Consider the following 20830-nt stretch of genomic DNA (forward strand, 5'->3'; position numbering starts at 1 on the left):
GATGGTTGGTTGGATGGTTGGTTGGTTGGTTGGTTGGTTTTAAAGACACATTGCTGGAGTTCCCGTCGTGGCGCAGTGGTTAACGAATCCGACTAGGAACCATGAGGTTGCGGGTTCGATCTCTGCCCTTGTTCAGTGGGTTAACGATCCGGCGTTGCCATGAACTGTGGTGTAGGTTGCAGATGCGGCTTGGATCCCGAGTTGCTGTGGCTCTGGCGTAGGCCGGTGGCTACAGCTCCGATTAGACCCCTAGCCTGAGAACCTCCATATGCCGCGGGAGCGGCCCAAGAAATGGCAAAAAGACAAAAAATAAATAAATAAATAAAAAATAAAGACACATTGCTTTCCTCTCCTGGTTTTCCTTGTATCAGTCTTTAGGATTCTATAATGTTTATTCTATTCCTTTACGCTGGAAGTTTTGCCTTTGAATATTTTAACGACGCCCTCTTGATAGTTTCCAGCTATTTCCCAGGGTTTTGTTTTTTTTTTTTTTTTTTTTTTTGTCTTGAGGAATGACTAAAACTCCATGCAGTTTTTCAGATGTTAATTATATAATTTTGTGCCTCTGGATTTATATGACCTCATAGATTAGGACTTTTCAAACGACTTATGACAATCAATTCAGCATCATATAATGATGGCCATTTTTTTAAAAAAATGCAAAATGTTTTCACTACCAGTTTTTCATTAGATGTTCGCAAGTGTATGAAATAGCTAAGACAGATACTACTCCCCCTGCCCAAGATCTACCTTTTTTATACACAAGATTATTGAAGTTCAGAATAATTATGTGACTCCCTGGTCCCACAGAACAAATAAACACTAGATCCTGGGTGTAATGACTCCCCATTCTTATTTGATAATTTTATAGACTATTAAAAGTTAGAAGTGCAGGATATTATGTGTAGAGTTAATTAATTTAAATTCATAGACTAAAAGCTATTAGCAAAGAATCAAATTAAACTTCCTTCTAAATAAAAAACAAAACAAAAAATATTTCTGGTGGTATGCCAGTGTCCTTATAGAGGAAATGAAAGCTACAAACTGGATGTATGAAGTCAGCTTCATTTAGGTTTCTTTTGTGTAATGTTTGTGAAACATTAGTGTAGATTGTAATTTAGGAACCAATGGGTTATCCCAGACTGGATGAGAAGTAGCTCACTTGTACTTTCAAAAAAAGCTTTAATGAATTTTTTATGTAAAATAAGGGAAACTGTGTATTCTAAGTTTTATTTTAATTTTTTTTGCTATTATTATTTTAGATTTATTTAAGAAAGATCACACATGCACACCATATGTCACAGCAATATCTTCTTGGATCCACCTCCTAGAGGTGAATGAAAAAAATAAATAAATAAATAAATGGGACCTAATTAAATTTAAAAGCTTTTGCACAGCAAAGAAAACCATAAACAAAATGAACAGACAACCTACAGAATGGGAGAAAATATTTGCAAATGATGCCACAGACAAGGGAATGATCTCCAAAATACACAAACAGCTCATACAGCTCAATATCAAAAAAAAAAAAAAACCAAACCACCCAATCAAAAAATGGGCAGATGATCTCAAGAGACATTTTCCCAAAGAAGACATACAGATGGCTAAACAGCACATGGAAAGATGACCAACATGGGAGTTCCCATCGTGGCTCAGCAGTAATGAACCCGACTAGGATCCATGAGGTCATGGATTAGATCCCTGGCCTCACTCAGTGTGTTAAGGATCAAGCATTGCCATGAGCTGCGGTGCAGGTCACAGACGCAGCTCAGATCTGACATTGCTGTGACTGTGGCGTAAGCGGGCAGCTGTAGCTCAGATTCGAGCCCTAGACTGGGAACGTCCATATGCTGCAGGTGCAGCCCTAAAAAGCAAAAAATAAATTAAAAAAAAAAAGATGCCCAATATTGCTGATTATTAGAGAAATGTAAATCAAAATTACAGTGAGATATCACCTTACACCAGTCAAAATGGCCATCATCAAAAAGTCTACAAACAATAAAGGCTGGAGAGGGTATAGAAAAAAAGGAACCCTCCTACACTGTTGGTGGGAATGTAAATTGGTGCAGCCACTATGGAGAACAGTATGGAGGCTCCTTAAAAAACTACAAATAGAACTACCATATGATCCAGAAATCCCAATCCTGGCATATATCCAGAGAAAACCATAATTCAAAAAGATACATGCACCCCAATGTTCACTGCAGCACTATTACAATAGCCAAGACATGGAAGCAACCTAAATGTCCATCAACAAAGGAATGGATAAAGAAGATGTGGTACACAAAGTAATAGTCCTCATTCATAAAAAAAGAATGAAATAATGCCATTTGCAGCAACATGGGTAGACCTACAGATTATCATACTAAGTGAAGTCAGAAAATCAAATACCATATGATATCACTTATATGTGGAATCTTAAAAAATGATACAAATGAACTTATTTACAAAACAGAAACAGACTCCCAGACATAGAAAACAAATCTATGGTTACCAAAGGGGACGAGGCAGGGGAAGGGAGAGGGATGGACTAGGGATTTGGGATAAGCACACTATTGTATATGGAATGGATGGTTAATGGGGACCTGCTCTATAGCAGAGGACACTCTACTCAATATTCTGTGATGACTTACATGGGAAAAGAATCTGAAAAAGAATGGATATATATATTTGCGTAACTGAATCACTTTGCTGTACGACAGAAATTATCACATTGTAAATCAATGATATACTTCAATAAAACTTTTAAAAATGAAAAAAAAAAATATGTACCCAACATAGGAGGACCTAAATATATAAAGGGAATATTAACCAACCTAAAGGGAGGAATTGCAATGTGATCATAGTAGGAGACTTTGACACTCTGCTTACATCAATGGATAGATCATCCAGACAGAAAATCAATGAGGAACCATCTGCCTTAAATGATACATAAATACAAGATGTACTTAACAAATACATATTGGTCATTACATCCAAAAAAGCAATAGAACACACATCCCTCTCCAGTGTACCCAGAACAGTGTCAGTCTGTGTTTGGAATGATTAAAAAAAAAAAAAAAAAGTTTTGGAACTAAATAGTGGTGGTTGTTGCACAACATTATTAATATACTTAATGCCACTGAATTGTGCACTTTAAAATGGTTACAAGGAGTTCCCTGGTGGCCTAGTGGTTAAGGATCTGGTGTTGTCACTGCTGTGGCTCGAGTTCGATCTTGGGCCTGGGAATTCCACATGCCATGGGTGCAGCCAATCAATTAATAATTAATTAAATGGTTACAATGGTAACTTTTACATCGTGTGCATCTGCCACAATGAGAAAAAAAAGATACCATTAAGAGAGTTAAGCCACAAACAAGTCTTTGCAATACAGATAGTGGGTTTGATCCAGAATACATATTTTATATCTTTTAAAAATAAATTTTAAAAGGCTGAAAATCTAACAGGAAAAAAAGGGGGGAAGAAAATATCTAAATGAGCATTTCGGAGTTCCCGTCGTGGCTCAGTGGTTAACAAATCTGACTAGGGACCATGAGGTTGAGGGTTGGATCCCTGGCCTTGCTCAGTGGGTTAAGGATCGGCATTGCCGTGAGCTGTGGTGTAGGTTGCAGGCGCGGCTCGGATCTGGCTTTTCCGTGGCTCTGGCATAGGCCTGCAGCTACAGCTCTGATTGGACCCATAGCCTGGGAACGTGCCTTGGGAGCAGCCCTAGAAATGGCAAAAGGACCATAAAAAAAAAAAAAAATGAGCATTTCAACAGACAGTAAATGTCAAGAGACATGAAAATAGGGAGACTTGCTCATCCTCTTTAGGAACCAGAGAAATGCCGGCTGAAAAAAACAGTGAAACACCATTATGCACACATCAGAACCCGGCTTCCCAGAGGCCCAGGTGAAGTTTCCAACTGAGAACAGGGAAGGTCCAAGCCTGAACAGAAAGTGGGGAAGGCGGGGGCAGGTCTCCTATTCTAGTCCATGCAGCCACCAACCACTGTCAATTCATGTTGCATTATCAATAACTAATTTACAATTTGACCATCATATTTAGCCATGAAAGGGATTCTAGGGATCACACAATCCAGTCTCCTCATTTTAGGGCAGAAACTGAGGCACTGCCTGCTGGCTGCCGTCCCCCAGATCATACCCACCAGTAGAGCTGGAACTAAATCTCACACCCTTTAATTGCCAATTCATTTTCCACTGTGCCCGGGGGTCTTGATGCACATGAACATAAGGGGCAAAGTTTGTCACTTGCCATTCCTCACCCTCCAAAACCTTCCTATTACATTAAAAAAAAAAGGAACAAAATCCCAAGTCTTCCATGGCCCACAATGATCCATGTATGATCTTGCCTAGGTCTCCGTCCACCACCCCATGCCTCACCCCACTCCATTTCAGCCCCTCAGCCCCTCTGCTATTCCCGAAGGCAAGAAGTGCCCCCGCCACCCCTGCTCTGTAGGGGCCTTGCAGTCCTAGATTCCTCTGCTCCTCTGCTGTAACATCCTCCTCCCGGCTTCCCCATGGCCTTCTTCATATTCCTGCTTATGATTTAAAATGCTTTTCTTTTTCTTAAAAGGTTTTCTAAAATTATTTTCTTCTCAGAATTTGGATTAAATTAAGTAGAAAATAACCCTTTACTGCAAAGTTGGTAAAAGAAAGTTGTTCCCCTAGGTAATATTTAGAAATAGCACAGTGGGAGTTCCCATCATGGTGCAGTGGAAACGAATCTGACTGGGAACTGTGAGGTTGTAGGTTCAATCCCTGGCCTTGCTCAGTGGGTTAAGGTTGTGGTGTTGCTGTGAGAGGTGGTGTAGGTCGCAGATACGGCTTGGATCTTGCATTGCTGTGGCTGTGGCGTAGGCCTCTGGCAGCTGTAGCTCCAATTCAACCCCTAGCCTGGGAACCTCCATATGCTGCGGGTGCAGCTCTAAAAAGTGAAAAAAAAAAAAAAAGAAATAGCATAGTATACTGGTTGCTTGGTTGGTTGGTTACAAAATAGATATATAAACATCAAGAGCTTGATGATATATCGACAACATCTGATATATCGACAATATCTAACTACAACATACCATGAAAATTCACCTGCTTGCAAGGGTAACTAAAGCCATAAAATACTCAGGAATACATTTCGCAAGAAAAGTATGAGACGAAAACAACTCTTAGGAGTTCGATTGTGGCTCACTGGGCGAAGGACCCAACATTGCATTTGTGAGGATGCAGGTTGAAGCCCTGGCCTTGCTCAGTGGGGTAAGGATTTGGTGTTGCTGCAAGCTGCTGTGTAGGCTGCACATGTAGCTCAGAGCCAGTGTGTTGCTGTGGCTGCGGCTGTGGCTGTGGTGTGGTGTAGGCCGGCAGCTGCAGCTCTGATTCGACCCCTAGCCTGGGAACCTCCGTATGCCGCAAGTGTGGACATAAAAATTAAATAAAAATTAAAAACAAATTTTTATTAAAGGAAAATTAACAGATTAAATAGATATTCTACTTTGTTCCTGAAAGGAAAACTTTTAAGAACATAAATAATTTATCAATGTGCTTCTCTTTTACCTCTTTTACACTGGAGGTGCCTGGGAGTATTTCACTGGCAGAATGTGTAGATGTTATCTAATTATCAGATATTGGAACAAATAAAGTCATACAAGCTCTGCAGAGGTAAGCAGATCCAGGTTTTGAGTGGCCTGAGGCTTACATACTTTGAGGAGAAGACTCGTTTTTTTTGTTGTTGTTGTTTGTTTGTTTTTTGGTGCAAAATTATGAATGTGAAAGTGCTAGGGCACTTCCAGGAACCTTAGAAAGGGCTATGGAATTGAAAGCTTTAATGCTTACTTCTCCTAAACTTCCTGGAAGCCCCACCTCTGGTGTTATGAAATATAAAACTGAAGCAACACCCATTTATCAGAGCCAGCATGCTGACATGTGTCCCATGGACAAACATTCAGAAACATCCACAGCAGATCCAATGTGAATGACACCAACACAGGCTCAGAGGTGCCAAGAATGAGAACCAGCCCTACCCTGAGGTATGCGTTTCCACCAGCTACTAGAACTCCACAATGTAAAATGGACTGTAAGCAATGGCCATCCATTTGAAGAATAAATCACCTGGGATTAGTGGCGTACCAGGAGAATGAAAGGGTTATGCTTATTGCAAAAATGTCTGTATCTGGGAACAGCCGGATGCAAGAGCTGAAAATATGAAACATGTCATACAAAAAAGACAGAAGTGGGTGACAATGCAACCTACTGATACTGACAACCACTGTTACTTACAATGGCACTTCCTATATGCTGAACTGTCTTAACTTCACATAAGGGATCCATTTACTCCTCATAAAAACCTGTGAGGGAAGTAGTATTACTCGCCCCAGTAACTTGCCCAAGGTCATATAGCTAATAAGTAACAAATTTAGGATTTGTACCCAGGAAATCTGACTCCAGAGTCCATAGTCCACTCCCTAAATCAAAGAAATTCTAATAACTCAGAGATGGACCTTAGAGCACAGCAGCTGTTCCCCATAATGAAGGAAGAGAAAACTGCTGAAAAACTCATTCTAGAACATCGAGAAATGCATCATCTCATCCTGTGAATGTTGGTTTTGTTTCCTGCAGATATTTTAGTCACAATACCTGTCCTTAGAAAGTGATTGTGACGTTTGAAATAAAAGAATGACCCTGTTTCTAAAAAAAAAAAAAAAAAAAAATTCTGAATTACATATTTGATTTTTAGCATCAAGCTACTCATCTTTTTCCAAGAAAATTCAAGTCTCTATCGTTTATTTGATATTGTACTATAATCAATGCCAGTAAGAACTGAATTAACCTAAGAACCAGCTTATGTTACTATTTTAAAAAGTGTTAGGGAGTTCTCTTGTGGCACAGTGGGTTAAAGATCCAGCATTATCACTACTGTGGCTCAGGGAGCTGCTGTGGCATGGGTTTGATCCCCAGCCTGGGAATTTCCGAATGTCATGGGGTGTGGAAATTATGAAGTATTTAACTTATTTACTATTTTAAGAAAGTGTTTATTTAATGTGGTCGATTTTAGGGGTTCTCTTCAGCTGTGACATTGTTCTCTACTTGGTGGATAGATTATGAACATGAAAAAATTCATCTTTTTAAAAAATGTTATTATAGTTGATTTACAATGTTCTGTCAATTTCTGCTGTACAGCAAAATGACTCAGTTATACATATATATATTCTTTTTTTCACATTATCCTCTATCATGTTTCATCACAAGTTATTAGATATAGTTCCCTGTGCTGTACTGCAGGATCTCATTGCTTATCTACTCCAAATGCAATAGTTTGCATCTACTAACTCCAAACTCCCAGTCCATCCCACTCTCTCCCTCTCTCTCTTGGCAACCATAAGTCTGTTCTCCATGTCCGTGAGTTTGTTTCTTTTCTGTAGATAGGTTCATTTGGGATGTATATTTGATTCCAGATATAAGTGATATCATATGGTATTTGTCTTTCTCTTTCTGACTTACCTGACTTAGTATGACAATCTCTAGTTCCATTCCATTCATGTTGCCACAAATGGCAGTAATTTGTTCTTTTTTATGTAAATTCATCTTTGAGTTACCTATGAATTTTCTCTAAGAAAAATCATTAAAAGTATTTATGGGAGTTCCCGTTGTGGCTCAGTGGTTAAGGAATCTGACTAGGAACCATGAGATTTCGGGTTCGATCCTTGGCCTCACTCAGTGGGTTAAGGATCTGGCATTGCCATGAGCTGTTGTGTAGGTCGCAGATGTGGCTTGGATCCCGCGTTGCTGTGGCTCTGGTGTAGGCAGTGGCTACAGCTCCAATTAGACCCCTAGCCTGGGAATCTCCATGTGCCACGGGTGTGGCCCTAGAAAAGACAAAAAAAAAAAAAAAAAGTATTTATGAAATGAACTATTTAACCAAACCCATTTTAGAGTTCTTAAGAGTGACAACTTCAGTATAACCCTTTCAACTTCTTTCATCTAAGCATCCACAGGGCTATGTTCTTTCTGTGGGTCTCTTTTCTGTATAACTCTCATTTACTGAAATGCATAGCTCGCTGGGGTTCAGTGAGGAAAAGACAAACGCAAAAAGAACAGCCTTTTTAAGGTCTGACATGAAGCCAAAGAAGGGAAGGAGGAAGGAAACGTGTGTATAGAGGTGGTCAGTGAACTTACTTGTTTAGGGAAGTCCCCTGGATAGGAAGTAGCACTGTGTGGTTTAACAGCACGCTAGCCAGAAAGATAAGACATCTTGGTTCACCTAATCAAAAGGGATGTCACTTCAGAGAAGGTATCGGACTTGGTCTTTGTCCCCCAGGGTCTTCACTTGTGAAGCAGATGGTGGACAAATGCATGGGTTACCTACAGATACGCTTTATGGAGATGCTGCAGAGAACAGAGGATTGCAAGTATGTACACAAAACCCCTGTACCTTTGTGAAATCTATGCCAGGCAAATTTTAAAAGAAGGAAATCCAAAGGCCAGGGAAGTTAAGAGTCACAGGTAATCCAGAAATGCATGGGCGAGTGCAAACAACAGCAGCACACAAGGAGAAGAACTCTAGGTCTCAAGGTCCCCTTCGAAATAGACTGGACGCAGTTTAGGAAGGTCTGCCATGATGAACCCAGAAAAGTAGAATTATAACCTAATCAAATCAGAATCATTTGTCTTTCAGTTCTTCCACCCCTACTATACTGTGCATAATCACTAAATATGTGCAAGTGATGAATAAACAAAAACAAGTGAGCTGAGCTCAGATAACAAATAGGTTATGGACCCTCTTCTGATAGGAAGTATATAGAGATAATAAACATATGAATATTATATATATATACACACACATATATATTCCCCTGAAAGGAGAAACATTCATGAGCACAGAATTACACTTTTCCATATTACTTTTTGCAGTGGAAAATGAAATGAAGGAATAGCTATACCTATGTGATCACTTGGAATAAAGAGAGAATTTTTTCCAAAAGTCTTATATAACCAGGATGATCAGGAGGAGATTCCTTTCCTAAAATCGATTAAAAATTACTAGAGATTTCATCTAAGTCTCTTGCTTACTACTTTCAATTTATTCAACAACTATATGCCACACAATTTGTGCAATGTTTCATGCCAGGTGTTTATCAACATGGAATCACGCAAATATTATAGGCAGTTCTCTAAAACTAAAGAGAAAAAAAGGTAAACGAAGAGCTTTGGTGAGACAACTTTAATAATGGCTTTAATCTTCTGAAGGAGTGGGCATCAGACTTGAATATTGATCTCAGAAGTACAGTACATCCACTAAACCCCAAAGCTAACAATGTTCGGTGTTCTCCTAAGAGAGCCATGAAATTAATGACTGAATAACACAAGTGTTTCTAAGTGCCCTTCTATAGTCATTTTCTCTGTGTACTTGACCAGCCGCAACCAGTGGCTAAACCATATGCTAAACAGTTTTAGAAACAACTCAAAGTGTAGTTTCACTTTCTCAAATGGCCATGTGCTTTCTTCTGACAGTTCATACTCTGGTTGATGATAGTAACGTCCACATTTTAGTTTGGGGGAGGGATTAATATTAATAAATACTGAAGCAAAATTTTGATTCTACATTTAAATAATGCAGCTCCTAAACAATGAAAATGGAACAAAACTGCATGGGAAATAACTATCACGGTGACTCCATAGATCTATTTGCTTACTTGAAATAACTACTGATCAGCACTACTGTAATTATTACCAACAAAAACTTTTTTTTGTCCCTTTTTTTTTTTTTTTTTTTTTTTTTTTTTTTTTTTTTTTAAGGACCACACCTGTGGCATGTGGAAGTTCCCAGGCTAGAGATCAAATAGGAGCTGCAGCTGCCGGCCTACACCACAACCACAGCAACACGGGATCCGAGCTGTGTCTGCAACCTACACCACAGCTCACGGCAATGCCGGATCCTGAGCCCACTGAGCGAGGCCAGGGATCAAACCTGTGTCCTCATGGAAACTAGTCAGATTCTTAACCCACTGAGCCACAACATGAACTCCCCAACAGAAACTTCTTTGAGCCTAATGGGTGCAAGATATTGTGTGATATGTTGAAATTATGAAGCAACAACCTCTGCCCTCAAGGCGATTATTATGTAGCTGGTGATTTTAAAAAGGCAATAATAATAATACATAAAAGCTTAAGAGTAATTCTGAAAGGGCTGGCATTTACAACCAGAGGGGTGGGGAAGTGAATAAGATCTCTCACTTAAGTCAGACAGAGAGAGACAAATATCATATGACATCACTTATATGTGGAATCTAAAAAAAAAATGATACAAACGAACTCACAAAACAGAAACAGACAAACACAGAAAACAAATTTATGGCTACCAAAAGGAAATGTGGTGGCTTCAGGGGGGAGGATAAATTATAAATTAGGAGCTTGGAATTAACAGATACACACTATTTATATAAAATAATAAACAACAAGGTCCTACTATATAGCACAGGGAACTATAGTCAGTATCTTATAATAGCCTATATTGGAAAAAGAATTTGAAAAAGAATATATGAATCACTTTGCGGGATACCACAAACTAACACAACACTGGAAATCAACTGTACTTCAATTAAATGAAAAATTAAATTTTTTGAAGTTTAAAAAAAAAAAAAAGAAGGCTTGAGATGGGACTTGGATAAACAGAAAGAAGAGTGTTAGGCAAAGCAAGAGCAAAGCTTCAAAGGCAGAAAAGTGCCAAGGATTTTTAAGCAAAAGGGTCTGAAGAGTCACTAAATGGAGTCCATTCTGTGAATAACCGCATTATGTAAACTGCATAAGTGCCCTCACCTACCTGGGCAACCCACACACATCCTTTCCAGAACTAAGGCAGTGCAATCAGAGAGGCCGATCTGAGTTTTGGTCCAGGCTTAACAATCAGCTGACTTGGGTGAACTGGAGCAATCATCTCCTTATCTTCAGTTTCCACAAACGAAAAACCTGGGGGTTATTTTTTAAAGTTCCTTCAAGCTCTAAAATTGTATGATTCTTCTTCATTACAAACAAATAATCATCCCTTTGGATGGAGAAGTATCAGTCTATAAATCTATACCGGTCTAAATCAAAGCATTTCCACAAACACACCAAGCCCTCTTCTACCCCAGGGCCCTTGCACATGATTTCTCCGTATGAATGGGCTTTTTCTGCCCACCATTGCTCATGCTCCAACCCCTGGCCTTCCTCAATCCCTTCCCAACCTCACCAAAAACTTATAGAGTCTATACTTTAACCACTAAAGCTGTCTCCACTCATGAGTCTCTTTTTTAACTGTTCCTCAGGATAAGTGCTATCATACCCACCCTTAACAACAAGCACTTAAAAGAAACTACTAATTACAGAACTACCTTCAAAAAATTTTCAAGAATCCCCAGCTCAGCAGTTCAGGACGCAGAAAAAAACAAAACTCGGCTTACAAAAATCATGATGTCAAATACACAGTTCTTTAAAAAAAAACAAACAAAAAAAAAAACAAAAAACTACAACCAGTTACAACATACTTCCTATTAGGACAAGCTTCTTTGAAGATAGGCAGGTGGGCAAAGGGGGTGGGGAGAAGCTGTTTAGTTCAACTACGCTGCCATTGCCCCAACATGCTGGGAATCGTTCTTGTCGTAACCGCCTTCAGTGCTTACAGCACAGTCTTTTGAATATATGCAGTGCTAAAATAGCTATATACAACTTTGATGGAAATTTGACTTTTTGATGACACTAAAAATTACTGAAAGCTAAGTCTTATGAATAAAAGTAGGTACTACCATGTCTGAACAGAAACGCTGGTTTTTCTCTTACAGCCTTTGTCTCTCTCATCATGATACAAACAATCAGTGAACAAACCACAACTATCATAGCCAGATCCAAAAGGTTTTTTTGAGACCTAGCATCCTTTTTATTATTTCTACTTTTAAGTAGCACAAGGATCCAATCTTTGATTAAACACCCCCTTCATTTAGTCATTACTCCTACTGTACTGTTCTCCATAAAATGTTCTATATGCCTAATACCTGTTTAACACAGAAAAATAAAAAGTCAAAATTGAAGTGGGGGAGAGAGAAAGGGAAACAGGAATAAGTGACTCGCACTCGTCCTAAAAAGAACTTATTTTGTGGGAAGTGATCATCAGCTCCTAATGATGACCATGAGAACAGGAGAAGGAGGACAATTAGAAAGGTTTTCAAATCCAACATTATATTTGTGGACTCATACGCCCTAAGTATTCATGATATAGTTGGCATTTTCCAACAGCAAAGGACAAAGGATAGTCTTTCTTCCATACATTTCTCTTCCTTGCATCATGGACATTTACAAACTTTATGTCCTGACCTACTAAACGCAACTTGTGATCGATCAAGGATTAGATTCTGGATTTGGGCGAGGAGAGGAGGTTGAGAAATGGCTATGAAGACATCTGTGCAATGAGGAGTGAAATATGACTATGGACCACGGACCAGAAAACAGTGTTGTATCAGTGTTACGTGTCTTGATTTTGATCATTGTACTGTGGTTCTAAAAGAGAACCTTATTTTTAGACGATACACAACAACCTATTTAGTGGGAAAGAGGGCACTGTCTACAGTTTAGTTTCCAATGATTCAGAAAACAGCATGCATATAAAGAGAGAAAGAGACAAAGGCAGAGACCTAGAGAGTGACAAAGCAGATGACTGGATTAAGAAGATGTGGTGTATATATACACAATGGAATACTACTCAGCCATAAAAAAGAACAAAATAATGCCACTTGCAGCAACATGGATGGAACTAGAGACTCTCATAAGCCAGAAAGAAAAAGCCAAATACCATGTGATATCACTTATATCTGGAATCTACTATATGGCACAAATGAACATTTCCACAGAAAAGAAACTCATGGACTTGGAACAGACTTGTGGTTGCCAAGGGGGAGGTGGAAGGAATGGGATAGACTGGGAATTTGGGGTTAATAGATGCAAACTATTGCCTTTGGAATGGATAAGCAATGAGATCCTGCTATATAGCACAGGGAACTGTATCTAGTTATTTATGATGGAGGATAATGTGAGAAAAAGAATGTATATATATATGTGTGTGATTGGGTCACTTTGCTATACAGCAGAAAATTGACAGAACACTGTAAACCAGCTATAATAGAAAAAAATAAAAATCATTGAAAAAATAAAATAAACAAATAAAACTGTGGGTTTAAGTCCCAATCTAGGTTTAGGCTGGGTTCGAGTCCCGGCATGTGAGTTCAAGCCCCAGTCTGGGTTCTGGCTAGGTTCAGACCATTAGTACTGTCAGTTTCAGAGAGAGATACCGCTCCTGGCAGGCAGGCAGAGGAACATATCACCCCAAGTTGATAGAACAATATTAACAAAGGCACAAACAATGTGAAAGAGCAACTGCAGGTAGAAGCCAAGCTGCGGGTGGCGGAAAGAGAGAGGGAAGACAAGGAAAAATGGCATCAAGTACCTTATATCCCAAGCTAAGGAGCTGTAACTTGATCCCAGAGCATATGCAAGACTACAGGTTTTAAGTGTCTCTATGAATGCTGCAGAGCTGAAAGATGAGGGTCCAAGAGGAGAATCAACGAGGGCAGTGATCCACCAAGAGAATGGAGTTGGGAGCTTCAATAAGGTTGTAAGGAGGGAAGGAGAATTCATGGGAACTAGGTAACAGACCAGATGTGTGTTGAGTTGAAACAGTGAGGCAAAGGAGAAGTTAAAGATGTAAAGAGATAGGGGAGTTTCGGTTGTGACTCAGCAGAAATGAATCTGACTTGTATCCATGAGGACGCAGGTTCGATCCCTGGCCTTGCTCAGTGGGTTAAGGATCCAGTGTTGCTGTGAGCTGTGGTGTAGGTTGCAAACACGGCTCAGATCTGGTGTTGCTGGGGCTGTGGCGTAGGCCAGTGGCTCCAGTTCCTATTTTACCACTAGTCTGGGAACCTTCATATGCTGAGGTGCGGCCCTAAAAAAACACGACAAAGAAGACCAAAAAAAAAAAATATATATATATATATATATATATATGTAAAGAGAGAGATAATATGTACAAAAGTAATTTCTAAACTATAAAAACAATTGAAGAACATTGTTTTATAAGGTCCAATTAGACAGTAGCAGAGCCAGGACAAAAACCCTATCTAGTGTGTTACTTTTTAATAATTAATAGTTAGTGCTACTTTTCTTCTACCACAAAGTAAATTTCTTTTTGGTCTTTATGGGGCCGCACCTGCAGCATATGGAAGTTCCCAGGCTATGTTCAAATCGGAGCTACAGCTGTCAGCCTACACTACGGCCACAGCAATTGCCAGATCTGAGCCGCATCCATGACCTACACTACTGCTCACAGCAATGCTGGATTCTTAACCCACTGAGTGGGGCCAGGGATCAAACCCTCGTCCTCATGGATACTAGTTGGGTTTGTTATCACTGAGCCATAATGGGAACTCTGTATCACAAAGCAACTTTTAAAAAAATAAGTTCCAGAGTTTCCATCATGGCTCAGTGGTTAACAAATCTGACTAGAAACCATGAGGTTTCGGGTTCGATCCCTGGCTTTGCTCAGTGGGTTAAGGATCCGGTGTTGTCATGAACAATGGTGCAGGTCACAGACGCAGCTTGGATCCCGTGTTACTGTGGGTGTGGTGTAGGCCGGCAGCTACAGCTCAGATTAGACCCCTAGCCTGGAAACCTCTATATGCCGAGGGGTGTGGCCCTAGAGAACACAAAAGGACAAAGAAAAAAATAATAAGTTCCCTGGTGGCTCAACAGCTTAAGGATCTAGTGTTGTCACTGCTGTGGCTCAGGTTCAATCCCTGGCCTGGGAACGTCCACATGCCATGGGTGTAGCCAAAAAATACAAATAAAAATCATAACTAAAAGTAACAAATAAAAATATATTCAAAAGGTTTAAAATAGGAGTTCCCATCGTGGCGCAGTGGTTAACAAATCTGACTAGAAACCATGGGGTTGCGGGTTTGATCCCTGGCCTTGTTCAGTGGGTTAAGGATCCCGTGTTGCTGTGGCTCTGGTGTAGGCTGGTGGCTACAGCTCTGATTAGACTCCTACCCTCGGAACCTCCATATGCCACAGGAGCAGCCTTAGAAAAGGCAAAAAAAAAAAAAAAAAAAAAAAAAAAAAAGGTTTAAAATAAAACTTGAGTATCTGTATTATGGAGAGATTTAATATTTTTTAATTTAATTTTTTTTTTCTAATTTCCCCTGGAGTTGTTTCAAAATGGGCTTTGAAGAAATAGCCCTGCAATTTATTAGCATTTGACCTCACTAAGTATCAAAACTTTCTGAGCCTCGTGTCACTCATTTTTGAAATGGGGAGTTCTAATAAGACTTTATATAGCATTGTTTTGAGGAATACAGAAAATAATACACGTACTTAAGCACAGTGCCTGGCCTGCATGTGGTACTCAATAATTTGTATCATAATTACTACCATAAAGAAAATGTTAACATAAGAGGCCTAAGGGACTGAAAAAGGTCTGCTTACAAGGTTGGTCCTTGGCTGGCATTTGGGAATTTAGACTTTTGGCAGGGTGGGGTAAGGGGGGGGGGGGTTCCTATAGTCCCAGTGCTGATAAGAATAGCTCATGGTGCTTAACCTGTTTGTGCAAACACTGTGATTTATGCTGAACACCTGCTTTCCTCTCCAGTCTAGAATTCTGATACAGGCTTAAGGATGCCATTGTGACCAGCCTCCAACAAAAAAACCTTGCAGGTTTTTTGAGTGAGGGTCCCAGTTAGAAAACATTTCACTACTGTCATGATTCGATGCTGGAGGAATTATACACCCCATTTGGGGCTCCACTGAGAAAGGATTTTTGCAAGCTGGTGCCTGGTTTCCTCCAGACTTGCCCCGTGCACCGTTTCCCTTGCTAATTTGCTTTTCCTCCTTTCACTGAAATAAATCATAGCTCTGAGCTCAACAATATGCAGAGTTTCATGAGTTCTGGTGAATCATGGAACCAGGCGGTGGCCTTGGGGATCCCTGACACAACTAGTCTCCCTACTCCTCAACCTCATAAACTATTTGCCAGTTTCTATACCTGAGGAGTATTACCAGACAACAAGCCAACCAAGCTGACAATACCAAAGGCCAATTATTAAAATCCCCTGCTTTCTTAGCTAACAACAATTACAGATTTACATATGGCTTGACATATTTCTGTTTAACATTTAAACAGAGAAATCTGTCCATTGCTTGTTTTCTCACCATTATTCAATAGGTCTTTTTCGGGGGGGAGGCATATGGAAGTTCCCAGGCTAGGGGTCGAATCGGAGCTACAGCTGCTGGCCTACACCACAGCCACAGCAACTCGGGATCCGAGCCGTGTCTTCGACCTACACTACAGCTCATGGCAACGCCGGATCCTTAACCCACTGAGCAAGACCAGGGATCAAAACCACACCCTCATGGTTCCTAGTCGGATTCGTTAACCCCTGAGCCATGATGGGAGCTCCAGGTCTTTTTTTTCTAATTAAACTTCAGCCCTACTCTTCCCTGGATTCCAGCTCAAAACCACGTGGAGGCTCCAGAGGAATGTCAGGTGGCCTAACCCATGTGTCATTTAGTTCCCTGACCAGAAAGCAAGACCACAGTTTCCTTTGTTCTCTGTTATTATGAGTTAGAGCAGAGCCTATAATTGTCAGGGAAATCTTTTCTCATTTCACTAGAAGATGCAGCAACACGAGCTAATTGGGAAAGAGCAGAGGCCCACAGTGGAAACTGAAACACAACTTTCCAACTTCAAACTTGGAAGAAACAGCTTGACTGAATTTATCATCATCTAGAACAGAATTCCTCAGCACACTTTAACAGGTACAATCAACTGTACTTAATAGGAAATTTTGCAATAAAAGCTTGTGGCCATGATACTGCAGGAGCTGGAGTCCAGGGAACCAGGAAAAGATTGATATCTGACTCATGCTGTGATTAACTGGCAATCTGAATAAAGGATAAGTATCACTTAATTGTTACAAAGAAACGAGGAATCGAGGAATCGTAGCTGCTAGATCAATCAGTAGCCTACCCACTGCTTTTCTTTTAAAAACAGAACTGTGAGCAACTAAAATAATTATCTTTGGGGCTACCCTAGAATGGCCCCATGGTTTTTCTAATTCACTTAGAGTCCTATATTTTTTTTTCGTCTTTTTTGTATTTTGAGGGCCGCACCTGCAGCATATGGGGGTTCCCAGGCTAAGGGTCCAATTGGAGCTGTAGCCGCCAGCCTACACCACAGCCACAGCAACCCGGGATACAAACTGTGTCTGTGACCTACACCACAGCTCACAGCAACGCTGGATCCTTAACCCACTAAGTGAGGCCAGGGATAGAACCCGCAACCTCATGGTTCCTAGTCGGATTTGTTTCCGCTTCGCCACGACGGGAACTCCTAGAGTCCTATATTTTTACGAAAATGTTATTTTAAAAATACCTATTGATTTTTATGGGTTACCCATATCACAGCACTTCTTGGATCACAGCTTCAAGGGAGAGGGAGATGGAAACAAGAACATTCCCTCATGGAAAACAAAGAAATGGGCCCATTAACCACCGGGAAGAAATACAATACAGGGAGGTGCTACTGGGCTTATTACCTAGAAGCCAAGCTGAGAGTTGTCACAAAGGAATTCAGGCCAGTATTGTCAGAACTTATATTTTCTCGAGAATTCATTCTTATTTTAAAATTCCTAACTTTGAGCATTCCCTGTTGGCCAAGCAGTTAAGGACTTGGTGTTGTCACTGCTGTGGCTCAGGTTCGATCCCTGGCCCAGGAACGTATGCATGCCATGAGTGCAGCTCCCCCCCCCCCATTCCTAACTTTTTAATATGGTAACTATTTGGGGTGGGGGGAGCATGGCTGCAGCATGTTGAAATTCCCAGGCCAGGGATCAAACGTGAGCCACAGCAGTAACCCCAGCTGCTGCAGTGACAACGTTGGATCCTTAACCCACTGTATCACAAGAGAACCCCATAGGTAACTATTTATTTTTAACTGTGGCAGGCAAACAAATCTGCAGTCATATTTCCAACTGAAGGTCATAAGTATGTCAATGAACATCGGTCCCTGAGAAAAGAACCCAGGAAGGATCAAAATGTCCAGCCCAGGGAGTCCCCGTCATGGCCTAGTGGTTAACGAATCTGACTAGGAACCATGAGGTTGCGGGTTCAGTCCCTGGCCTTGCTCAGTGGGTCCAGGATCCGGTGTTGCCATGAGCTATGGTGTAGGTCGCAGACATGGCTGGGATCCCGAGTTACTGTGGCTCTGGCGTAGACCACAGATAGTTGTAACTCCGATTAGACGCCTGGCCTGGGAACCTCCATATGCCACAGGTGTGGCCCTAGAAAAGACAAAAAGACAAAAAAAAAAAAAAAAATGTCCAGCCCATAGGAGGAGTCAGGGTTCCGGGCAGGAGTAGCTAATGGAACTAGGCTTCCTGGGCTAGTCATCAGTAGCCAGAAAGGAGATGGATTCTTTTTTTTTTTTTTTTAACATTGAAATATACTTGATTTACAGTCTTGTGTTAGTTTCAGGTGTACAGTACAGTGATTTGGGTTTTTTGTAGATTAGATTCCACTATAGGTCATTATAAGATATTGGTTATAATTCCCTGTGCTATACAGTAAAGTGATGCTAAGCAATAGAGGCTGGGTTTCACATATTATGACAACCTCCTCATTCTGTCCTTTCTGTTTCTCATAGTGGCTGAAGCTGCTTCCAGGAAAAACAGTGTGTCAGGTTCTGCGTAAGCAAAAGCAATTAGGGAACTTTCAACTTTGTATCATCTTTGCAGTATCATTTATCTTCTTCAAAGTGTCTAAAGATTGCCACCTATGTCAACTGTATCAGTCCATATTTCTAGGCAGATTAAGGTTAGGTTAGGATATTTATATAAAGTGATGGACACAGACAAAGTTTGTGCTACAAAAGACTTTGACACATAATATGGCAGTTTATGGGCAAGAGTGATAAACACAATGTACTTAAATTCTAGAAGGATCTAAAACTAATGTAGGAATTTGTTTTCTCTAACAGATTTAGTACACTGACATAAAGTGTACACCCATATATACTAAACCCATATTTCAGACTCGTGAATAATTTTTATCCATATCCTAATCGCCATCTTTCGAATGGAAATAATAACAAATCACTCCCTTAGCTTCATTAACCTAAAGCTTATTCCATAGAATTCAGGGGTGTGGGGATTGTCAGTATCACAAAAGAGTATCAACATAGAAAGCAGCAAAGTAAATTTTGATGTCGCCTACCTCTGCTCGACCCTCATAGTAGGTTAACATGGACTTTGTTAGCACAAAAAGTCTCTCTTTGTAGTTTAAGGGTGATGTCTTCTTTTTCTGCTGTGACCTTTTAATAAGAATCTCTTCTAGAATAGTGTGAAAATTCATCTCGGTCTTCTGATCACTGTTTCTCCTGCCATTGACGATTCCAGTATTCTAAAGTGAGAAAACAAACAGTTGAAATAAAATGCAACATGGTAATTATCCAAGGATGCTGTCATTCCAAATAACCAAAGCAGACGTAACTCTGACCACAGCGGGTGCTGCTGAACGTCACTTTACACACCCGGGCTGAAAGGCTGAAAATGCCCGGAGCCTGAAAGCTCAGCTTCTCTTCTTTGCCCGCCCCATCCTGTTCCTCCAAGTGCCAGCATTTCACCGGAAAATCTAGTCAAGGTTTGCCACGATGATGATTCACTCCTTGGTCCCTCCCCGTCCTCCCCTAGCTTACTGGCACCCTCTTCTGCTATCTGATTGCAGAGAAACAAACATCTCAGATGGAAAGGTAGACTTCACGGCGAGCATGGCTGATTTAGGCTGATATTTAAATTGCCTCAGGATCTTGGTCCACAAAACAGACAAGCACATAGGCACAGAGAACGAAATGAATTACCACAGTGTGGAAATGATTTAATCTCCAGCTCGAAAAAGGATGTAATCTTATTTTTTTTTTTCCTGCATGTGTGGCATGTGGAAGTTTCCAAGCCAGGGATTAAACCCAAGCCACAGTGGCAATGGCATCATAGCTGCGGCAACACCGGATCCTTAACCTGCTGTGCCACAAGGGAACTTCCAATAAGGATGTAATCCTGATCGAGCATCCTGGTCACCAGAGCCACAAGGATGATCTCTGACATCTACACGACCACGCTCCACAGTTCTCTTCCCTACGGCTCCTGTCTCAGCCACGAGAGGAAAGGAAACCCACCCAGTTACAGCTAACCCTGCTAGCTAACCTACCCTATGCAGCTGGTCCTCAGCTAACCCTGTATCACCCTACTGACTCCCAACCCAGATCATGTGTATAAGGTCTTCAGCCCCACATCTGAAGCCCCCGCTTGCAGCTCTCCATGCCTAGAATAACAGGCCTTCTAAAGTTCAACAAAACTGAACGCTCTGAAAACCAAAGATCCTCAGAAAAGGCCTGAAGATTCTTACCTGAGACAAGCTGAGTGACGACAGCCCTTTCTTCCCTTCCCTGCACCACACCCTTACAAGAAATCATTGCACATCCGACCATAGTGGCAACAGGAGTCACGTGAAAATCATAAGTGGTTATCAGAGAGGACAGCCAGGAACTTGACACTGACTTTGCTGGGGAGGAATTCCACCACCTTCACACCCAACCTGACACCTTGGAAACACTCCTGCAATTCCCTATGACTGATCTGTCACCATCCAATCAGGCCCTTCATTTTCCATAAGGTTACTTTACAACAGCTGGACATCTGCTTCCTTCATTCATAAACATGGAGGTAAATACCACAAGCTCATTGCGAGGATTAAGGAGATGTGGGAGA

At 40.8% G+C, this 20830-nt stretch overlaps 1 protein-coding gene across 2 annotated transcripts in view; it reads right to left on the reverse strand.

Annotated features, from left to right (window-relative positions):
* Positions 1-20830, reverse strand: part of TEC (tec protein tyrosine kinase) — a 131467-nt gene that overhangs the window by 63773 nt on the left and 46864 nt on the right. For both annotated transcript variants that reach the window (XM_003128960.6, XM_013978655.3), the window contains exon 2: positions 19281-19466. In XM_003128960.6, coding sequence (XP_003129008.1) covers positions 19281-19418 — 138 coding nt within the window. In that variant the 5' untranslated portion in view covers positions 19419-19466. The remainder of the gene's footprint in view (positions 1-19280; positions 19467-20830) is intronic.

This window comes from Sus scrofa, chromosome 8, assembly GCF_054392235.1.
Source record: "Sus scrofa isolate SSC_HxYL_T2T_F1_AM1 chromosome 8, Sscrofa_HxYL_maternal_Yorkshire_Landrace_v2.0, whole genome shotgun sequence".
Classification (NCBI taxonomy): domain Eukaryota; kingdom Metazoa; phylum Chordata; class Mammalia; order Artiodactyla; family Suidae; genus Sus; species Sus scrofa.